Here is a 25,708-nt window from a genome sequence, read left to right on the forward strand (position 1 = left end):
CCGGCGGAGGGCGAGTAGGGATCTGAGGTTCCTGCGCATGGGTCCTCCTACCTTCAAGGTCGGCCCATGCAGGTAGGAGTTAGGGTCAGGTTAGGGACGCTGTTAGGAGGTGACCTGCTCCCTAATCCTGTTCGTCCTGGTCAAGCAGCGACCATCATCCTCCGGCACACGGCTGAGGGTTTCCCCCATCTTCAGCCGTGACACATGGTGAGGGACCATGTGATTGGATCATGTGATGTGACGTCACCACAGGTCCTTAGCCGGCAGCTCAACATTACAGAAGAAGACAGAGATCCGCAACTACGCGATCAAGTGGACTCGGTGAGTTAATTTTTTTTTAATTTTTAACCCCTCCATCACTATTTTACTTTGCATTCTGTATTCAGAATGCTATTATTTTCCCTTATAACCATGTTATAAGGGAAAATAATACAGATCGGGTCCCCAGCCCGATCGTCACCTAGCAACCATGCGTGAAAATCGCACCGCATCCGCACTTGCTTGCGGATGCTTGTGATTTTCAGCCGGCCCCATTCTCTTCTATGGGGCCTGCGTTGCGTGAAAAACGCTGAATATAGAGCTTGCTGCGATTTTCACGCAACGCACAAGTGATGCGTGAAAATCACAGCTCGTGTGCACAGCCCCATAGAAATGAATGGGTCCGCATTGCACCCGCACGGAATACTCGCCCGTGTGAAAGGGGCCTTAGAGCCCTGGAATGTATTGTATAACACTGACATAATGCAATCGGTGTTATACAATACATTGCAGAACTCTAAGGGCTCGTTCACACGAACGTTTTTTGCTTTCCTTATATGGGCCGTTTTTTGTGTTCCGTATATGGTCCGTATAAGGAACCATTCATTTCAATGGGTCCGCAAAAAAAACTGAATGTACTCCGTATGCATTCCGTTTCCGTATTTCCGTTCCACAACATTTTGAGTCAGGTCCTATTATTGTCCGCAAATCACACTCAGCGGCTCCATTCAAGTCAATGGGTCCGTATAAAAAACGGAATGCATACGGAACACATGTCCGTATGTCATCCATTTTTTGCGGATCCATGCTGTAGAAATGCTATGCCCAGCCCATTTTGCACATGTGTTTAGTGTTTGCAATGATTACAAAGTTCCTGTTTTTGCGGAAAAACGGAACGGAAACACAGTGGATTCAAAAAACGGAACAGCGGATCCGTGAAAAACGGACTGGAAAACTATACGGTCATGTGAACAAGCCCTAAGGGTTACATAGCATCATAAATATAATTATTATTTTAGATATATACCAATATAATGCTATGCGATCAGTGCTACATAGGTCAGGACAGGAGCTCTCGTAGACACACGCTGCAAGTTTAACGCATTGAACTCGCTTGTGTGAAACCAGTCTAAGGAATAGCAATCATTACCGTATACACTGGAAACTAAAGAGGTTGTCTCACAAACAACACCCTTGTTCATAGGTGCTGTTATGGCATATGGATATCATGAAAGGGATGCCTTACTCAGGCCACTTATGACCCAATTCAGAGTGATGCTAAGTTAGGGCTCTTTCACACGATTGAATTTTCCATCCGGACGCAAACGTGTAGTGAACACACTGCATCCTGACGGAATCCTTACCATTCATTTCTATTGGTCTGTGTATGTGAGCTTCATTTTTCACGCATCATTTTTGCCTTCAGGAAAAATCACAGAATGTTCAATATTGTGTGTTTTTCCCACAACTCTGGCTCCATAGAAATTAATGGGGCTTGCGTGAAAAATAAAAGGCATCCAGATATAATGTGTTTGTCACTGATGGTTGCTAGAAGATGTAGATTGTTATTCTTCAGTTTTTTTTCTTTTATGAAAAACATAATATGACACAATCCGTATCGCTTGTGTGAAAGAGTACTAAGGCTCTGTTCACATAACCTTTGTAAACTATGCATACGTACCTCGAAAGTCCCTATCACATACACTAAACATATTCACAGGACCCCATTCACCTAGCACATGCCAGGTGGGTGTCCAAAGGCTGGGCTGGTATGCATGCATATAAAATTACTGAATAGCATACATATTTTTTTTATAATGACAGCCTATCAGCAACATAAGCATATGTCTCATAGCCTTCCACAGCAGGTATACATTGGGAAATCCTTCTGATGTATATCTCTAACAGGAGGCTTAAGCATAATATGAACAGAGCTTTAGAACAGCTCTTATTTTGGCAGACCCTGCACATCATTAGGGTATCTTCACACATGGAAGATACTGCTACTGAAAATCTGTTTATGCAAGTCCCATTCAGATGAATGTTGTAGGTACAGATATTTCTGCAACTAGATTGGGTTGTGCAGCAGAAAAATACTACCCCAGCAGAACCAAATACTACAGTGAAGCAGCATCAAATAGCATCATGAAATATCTCCCCAGATGCTGCTATGTAGTGGCCAGAGCCTGCTGCCAAGTTCTGTTCTCCTCCTCTAGTTGTCTCTAAATAAGATATGTACTGTATGTGGTGCCTAATAAGGTGAGAAGAGTCCCATAGCACCCAGCCAGCCCTACCAACAGCATTCTGCCTAGTCTTTCAGTGATACCAAACATACAGGAGAATGCATCACTACATACTGTATATCTGTTACATTCAGTGACATTTCCTCTGATCATAGATGTTCTCTTTTCTCATGTTGTCCACTTGGCTCAGACCACCATGACAACTTCTTTCATTCATGTCTTGTCTGTGCAGAGTTTGCCACACACACATCTTAGATTCCTTACTTTTTTATCATCCTCCACACCTTCTAAAAAAAATCCCTATCCTGGTGTCCCAACAATGCCATCTTGCTAATACCCCAATAATGTACTTGTAGTCTCCAATGCCGCCCAAATATTACACTGCAAAAAATACTGCCATACGGTCCCCTTGAAAACACCAGAACCATACAAAAATAGACCAAGCAGAGTGCCTTCAAAACTTATAGTGCTCCCTCATAGTGCCCCCAGGAGTAATAATACCCCCTATAGTGACCGAGCAGAGTGGCTGCAGTAGAAATATAGCACCCTATAGTGCACCCAGTAATAACAATGTTCACCACAGTGTCCCTAGAAATGCCTGCTATTGTGCCTCTTTATTAAAAATACCCCCTACAATAATAAAAATGTCAACCTACAGTGCCCTCAGTAATGTCCCATATAGTGCCTCAGCAATAAAAATACCTGACAGTGTACTGCCAGTAATAATAAAAACAACCCCCCCCCCCATAGCGCCCCCAGTAATGACGCCTAAAAAAAATAAACCACTGACCTGACTTCTGTTCCATGCAGCTGTCTGTGGTGCAGGCTAAAGCTTTGTCTGGTCTGCAGCTTAAAGGGGTTGTCTCACTTCAGCAAATAGTATTTATTATGTAGAGGAAGTTAATACAAGCCACTTACTAATGTATTGTTATTATCCATATTGCTTCCTTTGCTGGCTGGATTCATTTATCCTCACATTATAAACTGCTCATTTCCATGGTTACAACCAACCTGCAATCCAGCAGTGGTGGCCGTGTTTGTACACTACAGGCAGCGGCAGATTGGCCATAGAACTTACAGGGAAATTTTCCGGTGGGCCGATGCCCAGGGGGCCGCCTGAGCCCTCCTCACGGCCGGCCAGTGGAAGTTTTTGGGGATGTATTTTGTGATGCACTGTGGTATTTAGCTCTGTTTGGGTGGTCTAATGTACCACAATATGGTATTGCTGGCCCTGCCTTCCATCATTTTGGACCCAACTACAAAACATGGCCACTTTTAGTATTTTTTCCAGGGACACTTTTAGTTCTCAGTCCGCCCCTGACTATAAGAAAAAGCACCAGCCTATGTGTGTTTCCACTGTCCCAGCCACCAGAAAGGCCAGCACTTTTTCCTGTAGTATGCGAGCACGGCCACTGCCGCTGGTGTGCAGGGTGGTCATAACCATGGAAATGAGCAGTGTATAATGTGATGAAAAAAATCAATTAATCAAGCCATCAAAGGAGGCAATGAAGTGTGGCTAGTCACTTCTGTTCTTGGCTTCTCACAGCCTCCTAATACAACATCGTCTTGCGACTTCTTGTGAGACCGCAATGTAACACAGCTTCCGACGGTACAGCGTCTCTCTCAAACTGAAGTGAGATAGAGCTGCAGAGAAAAGGTTGGGCTCTTCATTGCGATGGCATTTCACTCTAGTCTCAGTGAGATGTTGTCCTGTCAGAAGCCATGGTACAGTGTGGTCTCGCGACATAATGCTGCATCAGGAGGCCGTGTGACAGAGATCGTCAGGAAATATCTTACTCTTTTATGGGACTGGTGGCAGGTCATCTTTTAAGTACCTGACACTACCATTCTTAATTAACACTGGGCATGTCTGGTCGTTATGTACCCAGCTGGCGACCGTGAAAAGGGTTTGGGCGACCCCCTGGACATCATCCTACTGGGAAGTTTCCTAGTAGGGTCTATGGCCAGTCAGCCCCTGTCTGCAACAAATCTTCCACCTGTGAATACTGTATGTTCTTATATCATCTGCAATTCATTTGAATGTCCAGCACGTGATTCTACATTTTATTTTAGGGGAAATGTATAAGCAGTCTCAACCTCTTTAGTAAATCACTGCTGTTCTCCAAGGGTTGAGAAGCTTAATACAGCTGTCTTTAATGCTAAAAGTGATTGAGTACTATGTTAACAGCTGTTCAAAGTTTGGTCGCTTTTCAAACTCCATTATTTTCTGAGGTGGTCCTCAAGCTGAGATCTTGGGGCTACTGTTGTAGGTGTAAGCAGCATTTATGCAGGTGGACACAGTACAGCTTATGAACACGTTTTTACAGAGACTCGAATGCTGCACGTCCATAGATTGTAGTAAAAACTGCTACAAATACATAGCCACAGACACTTTATACAGGTGCGGCCATGACACAAGAGTACATCCTGGTAACAATATAACTTTCTGTTCACATTACTGTTTACACCAGAAAGCATAGCAACAGGACTTACCCCTTTAAATATTTCTGCTGAAATAATAAACTAAATGCGCTTCCCATGTCCTTGTTTTTACAAACATCCACTCTAGAGCGCTCCCATATTTAGGATGCCTTGTGGTTTTTGTGTTGTCTCTTTCAATTACTGTACAAAGGAAGGCCGCCCTGTATATTTCAAGAACTTGTTTGATCTTAGCTGTGATAAACAGTTCATTCTGTTCCAGGAAGAGCATCCTTGTACATGGTCTTACAATGCCAAACATTTCTCACATCATCTCTTATTGTTCAGTCATTTACATTCATGTGCCCAGTGTCCTAAGAAAAACTGCAGTCTTACCAGACCCATTCCTGTAAAATCCATACTTTTCTGCACAAAAATGCTTTTCATGTGCAGGATATTAGGCAATGGATGTTCAAAGCAAAGATGTACAAAAAAATCTAATTTGTTTTAAATAACAAATGGTATGATGAACATAAAAGCCTAACTCCTTAATGCACAGTAGGTGGGAGATGGCAAGAATGGATAAAACATCTGAGCTATACTGTATCAAAGTCACATAGTGCTTTTGCATAGACTTAGTCTGTTCCGGTAAAAGCTTCTATTACATACAGCCGTTGACCTGTTATCTGAAAATTTATTTTCATGTTATATAAAGTGCATCTCTCATGATTACAGTCATCTGTAAGACCAGTGAACAATGACAGGGTTGTCACAACCACTTTCTATGGGGCCTATCATAGAGGGGTTTTCCAGGATTTGAAGCCCCCAGAATTAGCCAAAGGGTAGCTTCTGCTCTGGCATTGCTATGATTATGTCATCCATCGTGGTCACCCTGAGTATGTCTAATTTTCCCAGCAGTGCCCCCAGTAGTTATATTTTCCCCAGTTGTGCTTTGAGTACTTTTAATTTCCCCAGTAGTGCCCCCAGTAGTTTTTATTTCTCCCATTAGTGCCAACAGTAGTTGTAATTTCCCCCGTAGTTCTAATTTCCCCCGGTAGTGCCCCCAGTAGTTCTAAATGCACGGGAAACGTCCGTGCGTCGGCCGGGGTGGATCGAGACCCATTCAACTTGAATGGGTCCGTGATCCATCTTCACCGCAAAAAAGTTCTATTTTTTGCGGTGCGGAGGCAAGGATAGAAACACCACGGAAGCACTCTATAGTGCTTCCATGGGGTTCCGATCTGTGCTTCCGTTCCGCATCTCCGTGATTGCGGACCCATTCAAGCGAATGGGTCCGCATCCTTGATGCAGAGTGCACACAGGCCGGTGCCCGTGTATTGCGGACCCGCCGTATGCGGCCCGCAATACGGCCATGGGCACACAACGTTCATGTGCAAGAGGCCTCACATTTAGAACTGGAGCTGGATGCACCGAAGTTACGGAGAGGCCGGCGCCTCTTCATAACTCAGGCAGATCCATCACCAGCTTAGGGGTTTATTAAGACCGGCCTCTAAAACGCTGGTCTTAATAAATGTGCCTCATTATTTTCTACCACCCATATTCTACGAACAGTTCATCTGAAGAGGGGTCTTATGGGACTAACCAGGACAAGGTTTTCTCTCTTAAGGGATCCCTGTATGATCTGCCTCTATTATACTTTATGTCAGTGGCGTAACTGCAGGGGAAGCAGCTACTTCGGGGCCCGGGCTGACAAGGGGTCCGGCGCCCGACAGCGTGTCAGTCAAGTTTAATCTTTTTTATTTATATGCAAATTACCTTCCTAACGTGCCCAAGAGGTTGTCCCTCCGGCCATTTGTGCCCAGCCGCTCCCATTATCGCCAATCCCACCACCGCCTCGCTGTTAATTATTCACTGCAGTCCTCGTCTTTTTTTTTTTTTCTAAGTGTGCCGTAGTCTCGCGCATGCGCTGATGTTACTCACGTCCGGGCCCATGCGGTGTCCTGGCAGCAGCCTCAAGTAGTGTAATCACGCATGTGCCAGCTTTCTCCGCTTTCTGGCGCATGCGCGATTACATTACTTGAGGCTGCTGCCAGGACACCGCGCGGGCCCGCACGTGAGTAACATCGGCGCATGCGCGAGACTATGGCACACTTAGAAAAAAAAAAGACGAGGACAGCAGTGAATAATTAATAGCGGGACGGCGCTGGGTTTGGCGATAATGGACGCAGCTGGGCACAAACGGCCGGAGGGACAGCCCTTTGTGCACGTTAGGAAGATAATTTGCATATAAATAAAAAATATTTTTTATCAAAAATAAAAAGGGCAGGTGGGGGTAAAAATAGTATATAAAAAATTGGGCGGGGGGCCCATACAAAAATTTGCTGTTGGGCCCAGGCGCCCCTGCTTTATGTACAGACTTGGGGCCAGATTTATCATTACTCTGACAGCTCACGCCACTTTCACATATGGCTAAAGTCAGTTTTAGCCAAGTCAGATTTATGATCGGCCCTTTAAGACTGTAATAAATGTGGTTTGACGGTAGCAGTTTATCCGTCAGTAAGCAGCTTTACAAAAGTCGCACATCTTTACGAAAAAGTCGCAAGTTTTTATGAAAAAGTCGCATGTTCTATTAAAAAGTCTCATAAGATAAGCATGGTCCTCACTGGAGTGAAATTGCGACTTTTTTGCGACTTTTAAATAATCCCAATAGTAAATCTGTCTAGAGATTCATTTACATAAGAAAACACGCCCACTTTCAGAAAACTGACGAGCATAGTGCAGAGCAGAAAAAAGTCGCAAATTTGTGCGCAGTTTTAGCATTTGGGACTTTTTTTGGGACTTTTTCACTCCATTATTCTGACCTGAGCTAATGATAAATCTGGCCCTTGGTTTCCACCTACTAGATGAACTGGCTAACTTGACTTGCCTATGCACAGCTAATCAGCACTGTAGATCAGGGGTAGGCAACCTACGGCACTCCAGCTGTTGTGAAACTACAACTCCCAGCATGCATACTTGCTCTGGTCCTCTCAGAACTCTCATAGAAATTAATGGAGCATGATGAGAATTGTAGTTTCACAACAGCTGGAGTGCTGAAGGTTGCTGATCCCTGCTGTACATAGGCTTTGAAACAAACAAGATTCGTCTGTACTTCTGTTCCGCATAAAGATAGAACATGTCCTATCTTTTGGCGGAACGGCCGGATCGCGGACCCATTAAAGTGAATGGGTCCGCGATCCGCTGCGACTGCCCCACGGTCGATGTTTGTGCATAGTGGCCTGCATTTTGAGGGCCGCACACGTTCGTGTGCAGGAGGCCTAATAAGCAAATTGTAGCAGTTTATGGTAATGTGTGCTTTGTTTTTGCTAACAGCATTTCAAAGCACCTTTACTAAAAGCAAAATGTTTCTTTAATAATAAAAGATTACAGCTTTTCCATGTTTTCTGAAGCTTCCTGATGAGATAGATAGGGAAAACATGTAGGAGAGAGAGAAAACAATGGCTGTTTTATGAGTTTATGATTTTTGTATTAGAGGCAGAAGGGAAGTACAACCACAAGATCAGAAACTAATCAGGGATCTGAGTAATGGTGGGTTCGCATATGCGTTCATAATTCCGTTATACTGTTCCGTTATAACAGGGATATAGCGGAATTAAGGACGGAAAGCAAAACAGAACCCTTTAGAGGCATTCCGTTTTGCTCCGTTCTAATACATGTCTATGGGCACAAATAACGTCCTTTTTTTTTCCGTCATACATAATGGAACAAAATGGAACCGTTATTTGTGACCATAGAAATTTATTAGGACGGAGCAAAATGGAATGTCTCTAAAGGGTTCTGTTTTCCATTCCGTCCTTAAATCCTGTTATTCCCTTACGTCCTCAACAGCAGCACAGATGGGGTTAACTGCCCCTGTGGACTGGTAGGACCGGCGGAATTTTAATGAGCCCAAGAACCAATAAACGATCTTCAGCTCCCTGAAAGGGAGGAGATCACCCCCCAGCCCACCGTGTTTTTTTCTGTCCTCTGGACAGGTGGACTGGCGTGTCGCTCCCTCTCTGGGAGCTGAAGATTGCTTAGGGTTTTTTTTCCCCTCCTTAAGCTTAGCTCGCTTTCTATGGATCTCAGTGCCTTTATTTTAGGCCTGATCATGGCGATTTCGGTCTGGGGTACCGTCGGGGAGAGGGGCGTCCCCTCCCCTCTTCTCTCATAATCTGTAGACGGTGCTCCGTCCCTCCGTTACCGCATGTGTGCGGCGCTATGGGCACCGCCATTTTCCGGAAGTGACGCACCCTAGGTGCGCTACGTCACTTCCGGTTTTCCGAAGCGTTGCGGTGATGTATAAAACTCACCTTTCTTTTAAACTGGCTCCCTAGAAGGACATCCTGGACTTAGGATTAGTCTGGGGAGACAATTTTCGTATAGGTAGAGCCAGTATAGGCTCTGGTTTTTCTACAAGAGAAAAAAAAAAAAAAAAAAAAGGGAGTGGTGCTGATCTCGTTTCAGGAACCCGCCCATTGGGCGGGGCTTCCTCCTTTTAAGCGCCCAGAGCCCATCAGTCAGTGCTCTGGTTGCGTTGCTTTCACAAGTTAGCTCCAGAGCTCTCCTGTGCTTTGTGATATTCCTGCAGTATTGCTTTGCTTGGGTTTTGTACTTCCTCTTCTTTCAGCTCTATTTCTTCTAGTGCTGGTGGGCCCCCTTAAGGTCTGGTTTTCTCCACCTCCTGATATTGTAGGTGTTATGACCTGTTTTGTTTCTTCCATTACAGACTATGGCTTCCCCTAAGGAGCAGGATCAGCGGAAGGCTGGGGCCAAGAGGAAGCATTTGGCATGTACGAATGTAACACACCCCTAGATGACAGCTGTCCTTACTCCAGATGTGAGAGTTGTCGCACGGCATCCACGGAACCCACGATGCAGGAGATGTTCCAATGGACCAAGACATACGTGGATGATTCCATCAAGGGAGTAGTTCAGCTGCTTAATGAGAGGCTACCAGGTCCCTCTCAGACTCCCATGGAGGTGGTCGCACCGGTCGAAAGACCTACCCCCTGTTCAGTGGGGTCTTCTTCTTCTGAGGAAGAAGAATCTACTTCTTGCTTTTTCCCTCCAGAAAAGACGCAGAAGTTACTCAAGTCCATCAGGTCGGGGGACCAGGATGTTGACATGGGGGAGTCCTCCGATCCCGCCGGTCGGACACAGCGTGTCTTTAGAGCGGATGAGACCCTCCTCTCTGTGATGCGCACAGAGTGGAAAAGCCTGAGAAGGGTCCAGTGCTTACCAGAAAATTCAGACTCATGTACCCGATGGCTAAACCCTTGGTGGGATCATGGGGTTCCGTTCCCAAGGTGGACATGGCTATAGCCAAGTTGTCCCGGCGCACTCTAGTCCCTGCAGACGATGGGTCTAGCCTGCAGGACCCTCTAGACCAGAGGGCAGAGTGCACCCTTAGGAGGGGTTACGCGGCGGCCGCTGCCTCCGCTTCTACTTCCAGTGCGGCCACTGAGGTAGCCACCTATCTACGCTCTAGGCTTAATCAAATCCAGACGGATGTGGACCAGAGCGTATCAGAGACGACATCCTGGCAGCCCTTCAAGTCAGCCACCTGGCTATGGACTTTTTAGTTGATTCCTCCCAGATGCACTGAAGCTGGCCGCCAAAACTATGGCCCTAGTTTCAGCTGCTCGCAGACCACTCTGGCTGAAACCGTGGATCGCGGATAACGCATCCAAGTTTAACCTTTGTGGGCTCCCCTTCGAACCAGATAGGTTATTCGGGTCCGAATTGGACAAAATAATGGGGGCTCTCCGATAAAAAAGGGAAGAGCCTCCCCCGCAGCCCTTTCGGGGACGCCCCAGGACAGGAAAAGAAGGGCGAGGGTCGTCCTGGGCAGCAGTCTAGGCGCAGAGATTGGGGGGGCCGTCTCGTAAATATCCGAGACGCCCCCGCAAACCCACCAGGGAGCAAAACCCTCCTGACTATGGGCCTCCTCGAGGCTCTTGGATAAGCCCTGCTGCCCCTGCAGATGTCTCCTCTAGATTTTCCCGTACCCCTCCCCCAGATTCCCGTGGGGGCCGTCTTACCATTTCAAAGACTCTTGGAGCCGGTTGATTGCAGACCCCTGGGTCCAGGACATAGTTTCCGCCGGGTACCGGGTAGATCTTAATCTCTCTCCCCCCAGAGAGATTCATCGCCACACGAAGCTTCGGGTCTGCCAAACAGGTGGTCCTAGAATCTTACATCAGGACTATATTTCCAAGGGAGCCCTAGAGGAGGTACCGGCAGGGGAGAGGGGCCTAGGGATTTATTCACCAGTGTTCCTGGTTCCCAAGAAGACAGGAGATCTCCGGATGATCATCGACTTGAGATTCCTCAATCGATTTATAAGGAAAACAAGGTTTCGCATGGAAACCATAAGGTCAGTCAGCCATATCCTCAATCCTGGGGACGTTATGGCTACTCTGGACCTCAAGGATGCGTACCTTCACATTCCGATCCATTCCGCTTCCCGGAAACTCCTCAGGATCGCGGTCCAGATTTCAGGGGTTTGCAGGCACTTTCAGTTCGCCATGCTTCCCTTCGGAATCTCTTCTGCCCCCCTTATCTTCACCAAGGTGGTGGTTTCGGTGGTGGCAGCTTTGAGACTCCAAGGACTGACTATTATTCCTTATCTGGACGATTGGCTTTTCATAGCCTCTTCAGTTCCGATCCTTACCCACCATCTTCAGGTCACAATCTCTTTTCTCTTCCGCCTAGGCTGGATTATCAACTGGCAGAAGTCGAATGTGAGCCCATCGACTTCAATCCATTACTTAGGATTCGTGGTCGACTCTGTGGAGATGTCCCTCCGGTTGACTCCAGAAAGGAGAGCGCGGATTCAGGACCTGGCAAAGGTCCTTTATGTCCCTCGTCGAGTCTCTATCCGGACTCTCATGAAGATGCTGGGGCTCATGTCAGCGGCTGCGGATGCGGTCCCTTGGGCGCTATGGCACCTCCGTCCTCTTGTCGGAGGTCTTACACCTATGGAACGGCAGCCCTGCGGGGCTAGATTCCCTGTGATCCCTGTCCGGTCAAACCCGAAATTCCCTCAGATGGTGGTTTCAGCTACCAGCAGGGAAGTCTATGACCCAACCAGCTTGGGTCATATTGACTACAGACGCGTCCCTTGTAGGCTGGGGCGCTCACCTGGACGGATCCCCAATTCAGGGATCTTGGTCTCCCCTGGAGCAGCATCTTTCCTCCAATCTTCGCGAGATGCGAGCTATCCGGCTAGCCCTCCTTCACTTTGCACCTCAGATTCGGGGCAAAGCAGTGAAAGTCCAGTCAGACAATATGACTGCAGTTCTCTATATAAACAAACAGGGAGGCACAAGATCATTGCCCCTTCTGTCAGAGATCGGGGTAATTCTTCGGTGGGCAGAGCTGAACTTTTCCCATCTATCTGCCGTTCATATTCGAGGCTCCCTCAATATGATAGCGGACCGCTTAAGTCGAGGATTACCGACCATGGAGTGGTCTCTGCATCCGGAGATCTTCAGGCAGCTAGTTCACAGATGGGGTATGCCAGAAGTGGATCTCATGGCAACCAGGTTCAACGCCAAGGTGATGAGGTTCTGTTCCCTCTACAGGGAAGACAACCCCCTGGCGATAGATGCTCTGTCAATAACGTGGAGGTTCAGGCTGGCTTACATCTTCCCTCCCTTTTCCATGATACCGAGGGTATTGATGAAAATCCGTCAGGATCAGGCCTCGGTAATAGCCATCATACCGTTTTGGCCCAGAAGATCCTGGTTTACCCAGCTCATTCAGATGAGTCGGGGACAATACTGGAGACTCCCCCCGGAGCAGACCCTGGTGTCGTGGGACACTCACCTCTGCCTAGATCTGCACAGGTTCAACCTGACAGCCTGGAGGTTGATCAGTCCCTTCCCAACATAGAAGGGCTTTCCGAGTCGGTCCTGAGAACTTTGTCGCATTCCCGAGCAGAGTCTACAAAGAAGGCCTACTCCAGGATCATGAGAATCTTCAAGGCATGGTGTGATTCCAGACAGGTGGTGTCTGCAGATCCGCCCCTTCCTGCGATACTTCAATTTCTTCAGGATGGATTAGATAGAGGCCTATCTCCAGCTACCTTGAAGGTACAGGTTTATGCCATCTCGGCCTGTATCAACAGGCCACATTCTCGGGACCCACTCATCAAACGCTTCCTGAAGGGAGCTGAAAGACTAAAGCCTACTATACTGAAACCTATCCCCCAGTGGGATCTTTCAGTAGTGCTCAGGGGGCTAGCATCTCCCCCCTTCGAGCCCTTGGAGGAGGTAAATTTTAAATTTTTGACTTTAAAGATGGTCTTTCTTCTGGCTATAGCTTCAGCCAAAAGAGTTTCTGAATTGCAGGCTTTCTCTGCAGTTCACCCGTACATTATTTTTCTACAGGATAGAGTACTCCTGAAGTTTTTACCTTACTTCAGGCCTAAGGTGCCTACTTTCCAGAACATCAATCAGGTAATATCTTTACCAGTTTTGTTTACAGCCTCCTCCTCTGATACTCCAGCTAGAGACCCGCTGGATATTTCAAGATGCCTCCAGATCTATGTGGATAGATCTAGTGAGTTCAGGATAGATGAGAATCTTCTTATCCTGTTTGCCGGTAAGTCTAAAGGCCGTAAAGCGTCTAAAGCCACCATTAGTCGCTGGATCAAGGAGGCCATTATGGAAGCTTTCGTCTCCCAATCCTTAGATCCTCCTGAGTTTGTGAGGGCCCATTCTACTAGGGCGGTCTCCACCTCGGTTGCGGAGAGAAGACTCCTCCCCTTAGAGTTGATCTGTAAGGCGGCCTCCTGGAGCTCTGAGTCAACCTTCATCTCCCATTATAGGATAGATGCTAGGATGGCAGAGTTTTCGGCTTTTGGGCAGACTGTTCGTAGTTCTGCCAGGCATGAGGACCCTCCCTAGGGGATTCTTCTTGCTATCTCCCCATCTGTGCTGCTGTTGAGGACGTAAGCGAATCGTTAATTTCTAACGATAATTTGTTTTCCCTTAGTCCTAACAGCAGCACACAAATATCCCACCCTAAATACATTATGCTTGTTAAAAACACGGTGGGCTGGGGGGTGATCTCCTCCCTTTCAGGGAGCTGAAGATCGTTTATTGGTTCTTGGGCTCATTAAAATTCGCCGGTCCTACCAGTCACAGGGGCAGTTAACCCCAATCTGTGCTGCTGTTAGGGACTAAGGGAAGAACAAATTATCGTTAGAAATTAACGATATTCCGTTATATCCTGTTATAACGGAACAGTATAACGGAATTACGAACGTATATGCGAACCCGCCCTAACTAGGATCTGGGCTATAATGAGTGTGTATGGTGGATAAGGATACCTTCAAATGCACTATCCAGTCAAAGTGGATAAATCTATTAGTATGTAACTACATTTTGAGATTCAACCAGAGATTTCAGAGCAGACCAACACAATCATAGTAACATTACAGTTGCAAGAAAAAGTATGTGAACCCTTTGAATGATAGGATTTCTGCACAAATTGGTAATAAAATGTGATCTGATCTTCATCTAAGTCACAACAATAGACAATCACAATCTGCTTAAACTAATAACACACAAAAAATTAATGTTACCATGTTTTTATTGAACACACCATGTAAACATGCCACAGTGCAGGTGGAAAAAGTATGTGAACCCTTGGATTTAATAACTGGTTGAACCTCCTTTGGCAGCAAAAACTTCAACCAAACTTTTCCTGTAGTTGCAGATCAGACGTGCACAACGGTCAGGAGTAATTCTTGACCATTTCCTCTTTACAGAACTGTTTCGGTTCAGCAATTATTCTTGGGATGTCTGGTGTGAATTGCTTTCTTGAGGTCCTGCCACAGTATCTCAATCGGGTTGAGGTCAGGACTTTGACTGAGCCACTCCAGAAGGTGTATTTTCTTCTGTTTAAGCCATTCAGTTGTTGATTTACTTCTATGCTTTGGGTCGTTGTCCTGTTGCAACACCCATCTTCTGTCGAGCTTCAGCTGGTGGACAGATGGCCTTAAGTTCTCCTGCAAAATGGCTTGATAAACTTGGGAATTCATTTTTCATTCGATGATAGCAATTCGTCCAGGCCCTGACACAGCAAAGCAGCCCTAAACCATGATGCCCCAACCACCATACTTCACAGTTGGGATGAGGTTTTGATGTTGGTGTGCTGTGCCTCTTTTTCTCCACACATAGTGTTGTGTGTTTCTTCCAAACAACTCAACTTTGGGTTCATCTGTCCACAGAATATTTTGCCAGTACTGCTGTGCAACATCCAGGTCCTCTTGTGCAAACTGTAAGACGGCGGCAATTGTTTTTTTTGGACAACAGTGGCTTCCTCTGTCGTATCCTCCCAGAAATCCATTCTTGTTTAGTGTTTACTATCGTAGATTCGCTAACAGGGATGTTAGGCATATGCCAGAGACTTTTGTAAGTCTTTAGCTGACACTCTAGGATTCGTCTTCCCTGATTGGAGCAGTCTGCGCTGTGCTCTTGCAGTCATCTCTACAGGACGGCCAATCCTAGGGAGAGTAGCAGCAGTGCTGAACTTTCTCCATTTATAGACAATTTGTCTTACTGTGGACTGATAAACAGCAAGGCTTTGAAGATATTTGTATAACCGTTTCCAGCTTTATGCATTGTCAACAATCTTAATCGTAGATCTTCTGAGAGCTCTTTTGTGAGAGGAATCATTCACATCAGCAATGCTTCTTGTGAAAAAGCAAACCCAGAACTGGTGTGTGTTTTTTATAGGGCAGGGCAGCTGTAACCAACACCTCCAATCTCATCTCATTGATTGGACTCCAGTTGGCTGACACCTCACTCCGATTAGCTCTTGGAGATGTCATTATTCTAGGGGTCCACATACTTTTTCCATCTGCACTGTGAATGTTTACATGGTTTGTTCAATAAAAACATGGTAACATTTAATTCTTTGTGTGTTATTAGTTTAAGCAGACTGTGATTGTCTATTGTTGTGACTTAGATGAAGATCAGATCACATTTTATGACCAATTTGGGCAGAAATCCATATCATTCCAAAGGGTTCACATACTTTTTCTTGCAACTGTATACTACATATGCAGACCCATCCACAAAGTGGTTGATTTCATCTCTGTACAGGGTCCAGGACAAAACACAATTCACACATGGTGATATGACACATATTACACAGTACCTACCTTCTTAACTTCATACTTAATGGCTAGTTTAACTCGGCTCAGTGATGGTCTGTGTCTCTGAGGTTCCGCTGGTTCAGCATCCACATCTCCATTTAAGATAGCCTCGACCTCTTCAGAATCCCTGCACAAATCAAGGACTCCAACCACAAAGTCTTTGCATTGCATAGACAATTTGCGATAGTCATTCTAAAAAGTCATACAAAAAATTATGTTATATAGGGGTCTTGTGAAATTATCTTTCATAACACTGCTTACTGTTTGAACATAATAAAAATCAAAAAATAATGTATATTTATAAAGTGATATTCCTATCTTATAGAGCAGGGGTGGCCAACCCGCGGCTCTTTGCCGCTTCAAGTGCGGATCTTGCGGTGGAGATGGGAAGCAGCTGCGCAGCCTAATAAAGAACATGGTATGCGCCGCTCTTAGCACGTACCATGTTCTCTTCACTTGCACAGTGGAGAAGGAGGGAGTCCCTCCCTCCCTCTCCACTGTGACGCGGCTGCCACTGCCACCAATGGGGAGATAACAGGGGTGCTGCACCTGAGGGGTTAATTGCCAGGGTTCGGCAGATCGCATGCCCTGTTATTAAGGCCGGGTATGTGATACCGCCGCCGGCACCCGCTGCCTCCCATAATTGAATTAATGTGTTAATTACATTCATTGGTGGTGCAGTGCGCCCCCCCCCCCCCCCCCCAGTATTATAAATTCTAACCATTGGTGGCGCAGTGCCCCCCCCTTCCCCAAGTATTAGTATCATTGGTGGCAGTGGCCACATTGGTGGCAGTTCTGATCGGAGCCCCAGCAGTGTAATCCTGGGGCTCCGATCTGTTACCATGGCAGCCAGGACCTACTGAAGCCCTGGCTGCCATGGTAAGCTCCCTGCTGCTGTGAGTACTATGCACAGGGCAGCAGGGAGAGTGTGAAGTCCTATTCACCCTAATAGAGCTGTATTAGGGTGAATAGGACAAGGGTTCTAGCCCCTAAGGGGGATAATAGTAAATAAAAATAAAAAAGTAAAAAAAAACACCAAAATACTAAATATTTAAATGACTCTCCCTTTCCAATTTTACATATAAAATTTACAAACAATAAAAAATAAACATATTTACATATCGCCATGCCCAAAAAGTGGGAACTATTAAAATATTGAAAAATATTTCCTATGCGGTGAACACCGTAACAGAATAAAAATCACAACCGCGCCATGTATAGCTTGTGGCTCCTGGTAGTCATACTTTTTTTGCTGGCTCTTTGTGTCCGTAAGGTTGGCCACCCCTGTTATAGAGTGATAGTATAACACAGTGATGGCTAACCTCTGGGACTCCAGCTGTGGTAAAACTACAACTTCCAGCATGCTCCATTAAGTTGTAGTTTTACCACAGCTGGAGTGCCGGAGGTTAACCATCACAGGTATAATGTATGCCATCAATTTATGATCAATGGGTTGGGCCTCTGGGACACCCACCAATCCTGAGAATGAATCGGCTGCAGTTATGATTTAGAGCTATATCCCCTTCACTAGTTTTCATACCCGCCGTTCAAGTGAATTGGGCTATCTACATCCGAGTGTCAGAGAGCTCTGTTGTGCAGGGAAAGCAGCGCTAAAGTAGCTTTGCATCCTCTTCATTAATTGCATCAGTGAGCATCCCAAAGGTTGGGCCGCCACCGACCATAAAGTATTAACATATCCTAGTGATATGCCATGACTATGAAAGAAGGATTTTTTTAGAATTATTGGACAAAGTTTTTAAAAAAGAGTCATCCACTAAACAGAAATATTCTGCCAATTTAACGGATCAGCTACGGTATCAACATCATAAAAACACGTTAAAGGAGTTCTCTGGGAATCAGGACTATTTCTGCAATTCCCACAGCCTACCTCCCTAAATAGAAGATTCATACTTACCTACTTCCTGCTGCTCCAGTTCTCCACTCCGGATCACACGTGTTCATGTTCTGGTCCTCGGACTGTTTACAGTTGGCGGTGCATGGTCACATGGTCCACTACAGCAAATAACTGGCTTGAGCAGTGATGTGCCACTTGTGGCCACATCATCACTGAAGTCAGTTATTGGCTGCAGTGGAGCATGTCATTGGCTGCATCTGCAGATAAAACCTTAGTCCCCTTTTAGAACCCCTTCCGTTCCAGTGCTGTGGATCCCAGCGTGGCACTGGAATGGAAGCAGTAGCGTACCTCCAATATAGGCAGAACACGTAGCTTCTATGGGGCCCATGGAGAAAAGGGGCCTGCAGTGGAAGATAGGCTCTGCCCCCTAATTACACTCAGAAAATCAATCTCCAGTATAGTATCCCTACCATCAGTGGAGAAAGCTAAAGGACCTATGATGATCTCATCACAGGTCCTGTACATCTAGTTAAGGAACTGCATAAAGAATGGTGTTCAGATGGTGTCAAGCGTGTGTGGTGGCAACCAGGTAAAGAGTACAAAGACAAGTTTGTCTTGCCTACAGTCAAGCATGGTGGTGGGAGTGTGATGGTTTGGGGCTGCATGAGTGCTGCCAGCTATGGGGAGCTACAGTTCATTCAGGGAACCATTAATGACAACATGTACTGTGACATACTGAAGCAGAGCATGATCCCCTCCCTTCGGATACTGTGCCGCAGGGCATTATTCCAACATGATAATGACCCCAAAATCACCTCCAAGACAACCACTGCCTTGCTAAAGAAACTGAGGGTAAAGGTGCTGAATTGGCCAAGCATATCTTCAGACCTAAACCCTATTGAGCATCTGTGGGACATCCTCAAATGGAAGGTGGAGGAGTGCAAGGTCTCTAGCATCCACCAGCTCCATGATGTCGTCATGGAGGAGTGGAAGAGGATTCCAGCGGCAACCTATGAAGATCTAGTGAATTCCATGCCGAAGAGAGTTAAGGCAATGCTGGAAAATAATGGTGGCCACACAAAATATTGACATTTTGGGCACAATTTGGCCATTTTCACTAAGGAGTGTACTTACTTTTGTTTAGACATTAATGGCTGTGTGTTGAGTTAGGCTACTTTCACATCTGCACTTAACTTTTCTGGTATTGAGATCCGGCAGAGGATCAATACCAGAGAAAAATGCTTTCGTTTTGTCCCCACTCATTGTCAATGGGGACAAAACTGAACTGAAAATTCTGTTCTGTTCATTCCGTTCCGTTTGGTTGCTTTCCCATATCAGTGTACTGATATGTGAGATACAACTTGTAATTTATACCTCATATCTCACATATGAGTACACTACTGGCCAGCAACGGGTAGTGGGAGGGGCTATGAATTGGGCATGGGGAACCAAATTAGATTCTTGCTATGGGGCCCAGTGACTTCTATGTATACCCCTGAATGGAAGTGATGAGGTCCGATTCTTGGTCACAAGACCACTTCAGCCAATATTGGCCTCAGGAGTGTGCAAGAGCGGAACATAACAACTCATTTCTTAAAGGCAACCTATCAGTATGAAAATGTAAAATAATCTGCAGGATGCCTGTGATAGAGCAGGAGCAGCTGAGCAGATTGATATATAATTTTATAGAAAAAGATTCAGTATAACCTGTATCTCATTCATCAAAATTCCTGCGCATTCTGGGCTTTGAAGTCAAGGAGACAGTGCTATTAGTGATTGACAGCCTTCCTTCTATGTCTGTGTATACAGAGATAACTGTCAATCACTGATAGGACCGCCTCCTTGACTTCAAATCCCAGAATGCGCAAAAATTTAAACGAATGAAAAACAAGTTATACTGAATCTTTTCCAATAAAACTATATATCGGTATGTCCCGCTCCTCCTGCTCTATAACATGCTGTCTGCAGCTCAAACACCATGCTCAACATGACAGGTTCCCTTTATGTTCTATGCAAGAACATGCTTATGAACTGCCAGCGATGTTTTATATAGATCGTCCTTGAACAGTGAGCTTATATCGTGAGTATTTAAGGGGTTGTCCGGGTTCAGATCTGAATCCCGACATATCCCCACCATCTTCACCCCTCCGGCAAATCGCACAGGGCAAAGGCATTTTTTGGAGGTCCGGTGAGATACCGGGCTTTTCATAGGGACTGCTAGGCGGAGGCTCCAACCCAGCAGTAAGCTCCGATGCTCATATCAGGAGGGCCAGAGGGGTGAAGATGGGAACATCATTGAAAACATTATCCAGGAGGTAGGATGTTGTAAGGTATATCTCTGTCTTGTATTACCATGGGGTGTTGACTAGGGCTGAAACGAGTCATCGCATTGAGGATTCGTTTAAATCACATGACCACGGAGCGTGAGTGAAATGAAGCTTCTTACTCACCGCTCCGCCTCCCGATTCGGCACCGCGCTGCAGAGCCTTGCGTTCACACATCGTCAGCGCGCTGGCTGACGCTGTGTGTGACGTCAGGTCCCTCCTAGTGCATGCTGGGATGAAGATGTGTCTCCTGTTGACTCCATGTGTCGGGGGGGGGGGGAATGGGGGCACCTGTGATTTGGCATGGGCGGGGGGAAATGGGGGCACCTGTGATTTGTCATGTATAAAATTATTAGGGGGGGAGAAGGGTAAATGGGGGCACCTGTGATTTGGCATGCAGGGGCTGATCTGGTGGAGTGGGGGACATGGTGGATGGCATGGAGGCACTGGGCAAGGGGGACATCATGGCAATCTGGATGGCATGGAGGGGCGGATGGCATTGTTATCATGGGGATACTGGGGGACATGGCATGGAAGCCTTATGTGTGTGCAATTATTTGCTATACAACGGTTTTTCTTAGATTAGATTACTCGATTAATCATAAAAAATAATCGATAGAATACTTCGTTTACTGCAGCCCTACCTAAGACATTGCGGTGGACGTCCCCTATATTATATTGTGCAGGCTATGTGATTGATTATTATTTATTCTGTATGTAATTTTGTCTGTTATACCTTATATTTAATTACACTTAGGCCACATGCACACGACCGTATGTGTTTTATGGTTAGCAAATTGCGGATCCACAAAAAAAACGGATGACGTCCATATGTCATCCGTTTTTTTTGGGGATCCATTGTAACAATGCCTATCCTTGTCTGCAAACCGGACAAGAATAGAACATGTTATATTTTTTTTGCGGGGCTATGGAACAGACATACGGATGCGGATAGCACACAGTGTGCTGTCCGCATTTTCTGCAGTCCCATTGAAAAGAATGGGTCCGCATCCTATCCGCAAGAAAAACGGAATGGTGTGCATGAGGCCTTAGTAAATAGTGTGCATGAGGCCTTAGTAAATATTTTTAGCACTTAGCCTGTTAAGCCTATTTATTCTCAAAACATTGAATTCACATTGAAACATTGCAGCATCTTTGAAGGCAAGAATAGAGATGGAGAATCCACAATACTTGCTGTTGAAAATAGAAAAATGCCCAGTAGAAACCTCTGATGGAGGCTTTACATGCAAATATCAACAGATCTTATGGATTCAGTGCCAAAGTTGTAGCATAAATCTACATAATGGTAAATGGACACTCATTTTGTGATGGTCAGGAAAAGGCTATTGTAAAGTGAAAAAACTGTAATGTATGGGAGGGAGGGCTGAAAAGTGAGGGCTTATATTAGTAAGGCACCTAAAGTCAGTTCCTTCAAACCTCATTTCATGTTTGTAAGTGCCATATTTCAAGATGATCTGTAATAGCCATGACAAGTTACAGACACTGTTATGTGGGAATTGTGTTTAAACAACTCAGCCCTATCCACACACCAATTCTTTTTTGTTTTACAAGCCGTGCTCTTCTGAGAGCTGTCAAGTCTTCAAGAAGATTACTTGCCATTATACTGGACTTCAACAAAGGAATCATAAATCCTGAGAGACCTTTTCAGATCAACAGCAAATGACACATACAGGAAAGCAGTGTGGAGCCTTATCCCAAGTTTTCTGAAATACACCCAAGATTTGTCATTGAATTTTTTTACATTTTAGTGTTTTAACACTTACTTCCATGTTACTTTAAGGGAGCCTGTCAGCTCCTTTCTCCCTATAAAACTAAATCCAGCATCAGGTATTAGATGAAAACAGTTTTACAAGAATACCTTTGTGTCCATGAACAGAGGCCAAAGCAGCGAGAAAATTAACTTTGAAGTGATATGCAATGAGTTTGCAAATGCCCAGTAGACAATCCTGAGTCTGATAAGTGATCTCTCCTCACTACAACTTGCGCTGCACTGTCCCCTTGGCCTTGATCGACAGGTTCAGTGCTGGATGTGGCACTTGTACAGTACAGTCACTGATTCCAATGCTCACAGATGGGAAAGTACTGTACATGAGCAGTCTTGAGATTGCATCTCTCATGCTTGGGATTTCAATGCAGAAATCTATGATGTCAGAGAGTAATGGAGCTGTGTATCAATACCAAAGGGGTGGCGTGGGGCAGGATGCAGTGAGGTAGAGTCTGAGGACTCCTGTGGCTTGGGACCGCCCACTGGACACTGAAAACCTCATTTGTGCATCATAGCAAGATTCATTTTTGGCAATAGGACCTCTGTCTTGGGACCCAAAGGCATTTTTGTGAAAATGTTTCAGTCTACTACCACTCTCCCATTGTAAAAGTGGGTAATAAAGGACAGAAAAATACTTTTACTTTTACATCGACTCACATATTTAAAGGGGTTGTCCCAGACTTAACTATTGATGACCTATCTGCAGGATTGGTTATCAATGTCTGATCGGTGTGTAGGGTTGATTACCGGTATCCGACCAATTAGCTGTTCTTTGGCCTGTGACATCACATACATTGGTCACATGGTCTTTGTGCAACTCAGTCCCATTCAGCGTCTAGTGCTGTAATACCAAGCACAGTCACTATACAATGTACAATACTGTGGTTTGCTATACTATGAAGGGACAGCATCACTAGTGTAATTTTGTTACATGTTCTTCCATACTACCTCTTGTTAGAAAATTACAGTGTCTGTAAAGAAGTATTCAATTTTCTCATGCATTGTGTAAACCTTTGAATACTTGGCTAATGCAGTTAATTCAAAAGCCTTATTGTCTATGGCTCAAGACATCCACTTTCTTCCAGTACTTCCAGGACCCTGTCTGTGACCTACGGTACAATTGCTGCAATGAGTAACAACCTCTAAGGGTCTCTTTGGGATTACCGGTAATTTGGATGGGTTGTGAACAAGTAAATTCTAGTAACATCAAAACAGTCTTTATGATATAGCATCCTATAATCATGTATGTTCTGTGTATCTGATACTAAGAAGTCATGCTTCTTACATATTTGATAGCAGTAGCTATAAATGCCAAAAACTGTAAAAGGAATTTTAATTTCAGCTGCCTAGTAAATACTAGTCTTACAGTTTTGGACTTTAATTTCTTAAAGGAATTTTCCGGGACTCCTATATCGATTACCTATCCTCAGCCTGTATGTCACGCCCTGCCCTGTGAGTGATCTGAGAAGATCTGTCAGACTTGCTGCACGTGAATATATCTGACAGATTGCTTTGTTGTGACTTTGGGCAGGATCCCACCCCCTCACAGGTTCTGCTCATTAGTATGTTAGTGATGATATTTATACTTTCCTCTCACTATAGCCCTTGCGGTTTATAGTTTCTCCTGGAGTTCTCTGCTGGTGTTTTGTAGATCTCCTGCTCCCAGTTCGTCTTCAGTTAAGTCCTCCTTCCTTCCCTTCTGTTGTTTGTACTGGCTAGGCCTTAGGTAGAAGCGGGTTCCTTCATCTTGAGCAAGGAACCGGTTGTCTTTTCGCCTGCTCCCTAGCTGTGGGTTTGTGTCAGTTGCAGCAGGGCTTAGGTTCGAGTGCATGAACACTTCTACCATCGAGATTTGTTCATGTTGTTAGCAGTCAGGGAAAGGCTCAGGGATTGTCAGGAGGTGACCTTTCCCTGTTCCCTGGCTTTGGGGCCTAGCCTGTTGTTTTGTGTAATTTTGTTGTGTTTGGTTTGCTTCCCTTCCCTCACCTTCCGTGACATTATAAGCTGCCCATGCCGTCATTTTTTTCCCCTTGCTCTGTGCAAAATGGAAGCTGTTGATAATCTGGTTGATTTCATGCAGGAATTATCTTGGGAGGTAGCAGACCTCCGTAATTCAGTTGCACTTTGTCAGAGATCTCTGGCTTCTGGCGCCGCTGGTGGGAACCAGGTCAGCCTTGAACAAAAGGTAGCTCTCCCAGATAGGTTTTCCGGGGGAAGTGATAACTTTGTTCGGTTCAGAGCCTTGGGCCTGATTTATGATGACCCATGCCGGGTCTCTCTGGCCGAGGATAAGCTGCGTAGCTCGTGTCACGGGGAACATACGACTGAGTCATATTGTGCTGAATTTAGAAGAGGGGCGACTGACTCTGGGTGGAATGACCCTGCACTCAGTCAGTTCTGTCAGGGGCTGTCTGAGAAACTAAAAGACGCCCTTGCGTTTCATGAAAATCCCGATTCTTTGGAGGCGGCCATGGCTCTAGCTGTAAGGATTGATAGACGTCTGAGAGAGAGGTGCAAGGTTCCACTCAGGCAGGAGGCACTATCATTTGGGGAATCTGTCCCTCCTGTCCCTCGGAGTACAGTGACACTTGAACCTGGGACTGGAGAGGAACCTATGCAGTTAGGTCAGGTCTCTTCTTGCCTTGGTAATAGGAACTCTAGAGTGCAGAGAAAACTGTGTTATTTGTGTGGTAAAGAAGGACATTTCGTTAATGTGTGTCCTTTTATTAAGCCTCAAAATGAAAAAAAAAAAGGAGGGTTCTTTCAAAAAGAAAACAAGTTCCCTTACTCTTTGTAGCGTGAATGAAGAGTCAGAACAGGTATATTTGTTTTCTACCTGCAGTACCCGATTCCTACTGCCTGCCATGGTGGCACTAGACTCTGAAAATATTGAATTAGAAGTATTTGTTGACAGTGGCGCAGGGGTTAATCTTGTTGATTATCAATTTGTTCAGAGTCATGGTTTTAGAACTAGCGCATTAAGCAAGGAGCTATCAGTGTTTGCTATAGATTCTGCTCCTCTCTCGCAAAAAAGTCTAACTCATATTATGCAGGATATTTATTTGAGGGTGGGTGATTCCCATGTTGAATCTATTTCTTGTTTTGTTCTTAAAGGTTTGCCTGCTTTGCTGGGTTTACCATGGTTGACCAAACATAATCCAACCATTGACTGGCAAACTAGACAAATCAGTAATTGGAGTGATTTTTGTATGGACAACTGTCTCGACGCATCTATTTCTGGGGTATCCACTAAGGTGTTACCTCCGTTTCTTTCTGATTTTTCGGACGTATTCTCGGAGGATGGAGATCAGGAGTTGCACCCCCCACCGAGAGTATGATTGTCCGCTTATTCCCGAAGCAAAATTGCCAAAATCTTGGTTATATAATCTTTCCCAACCCGAAAGAGTAGCTAGTGTATGCGGAAGTATATTGCTGAGAGTTTAAGAAAAGGACATATTAGACCATCTAAATCACCTATGGCAGCGGGCTTCTTTTTTGTAAAAAGTAATTACAGACGGTTCCCTTAGGCCGTGCCTAGATTTCCGGGAACTGAATCTCATTACTGTCCGTGACCCTTATCCCCTTTACTTGATTCCGGATCTATTTGATCAGATTGTCAGTGAAAAGGTGTTTTCTAAGTTGGATTTAAGA

General features: G+C 45.3%; 1 protein-coding gene across 2 annotated transcripts in view; it reads right to left on the minus strand.

The window, feature by feature from the left end:
* Window positions 1–25,708, minus strand: part of TRPC3 (transient receptor potential cation channel subfamily C member 3) — a 495,918-nt gene that overhangs the window by 220,741 nt on the left and 249,469 nt on the right. For both annotated transcript variants that reach the window (XM_040418404.1, XM_040418405.1), the window contains exon 3: window positions 16,099–16,284. In XM_040418404.1, coding sequence (XP_040274338.1) covers window positions 16,099–16,284 — 186 coding nt within the window. The remainder of the gene's footprint in view (window positions 1–16,098; window positions 16,285–25,708) is intronic.

The sequence above is a fragment of the Bufo bufo genome, chromosome 2 (genome assembly GCF_905171765.1).
Source record: "Bufo bufo chromosome 2, aBufBuf1.1, whole genome shotgun sequence".
In the NCBI taxonomy this organism is placed as follows: domain Eukaryota; kingdom Metazoa; phylum Chordata; class Amphibia; order Anura; family Bufonidae; genus Bufo; species Bufo bufo.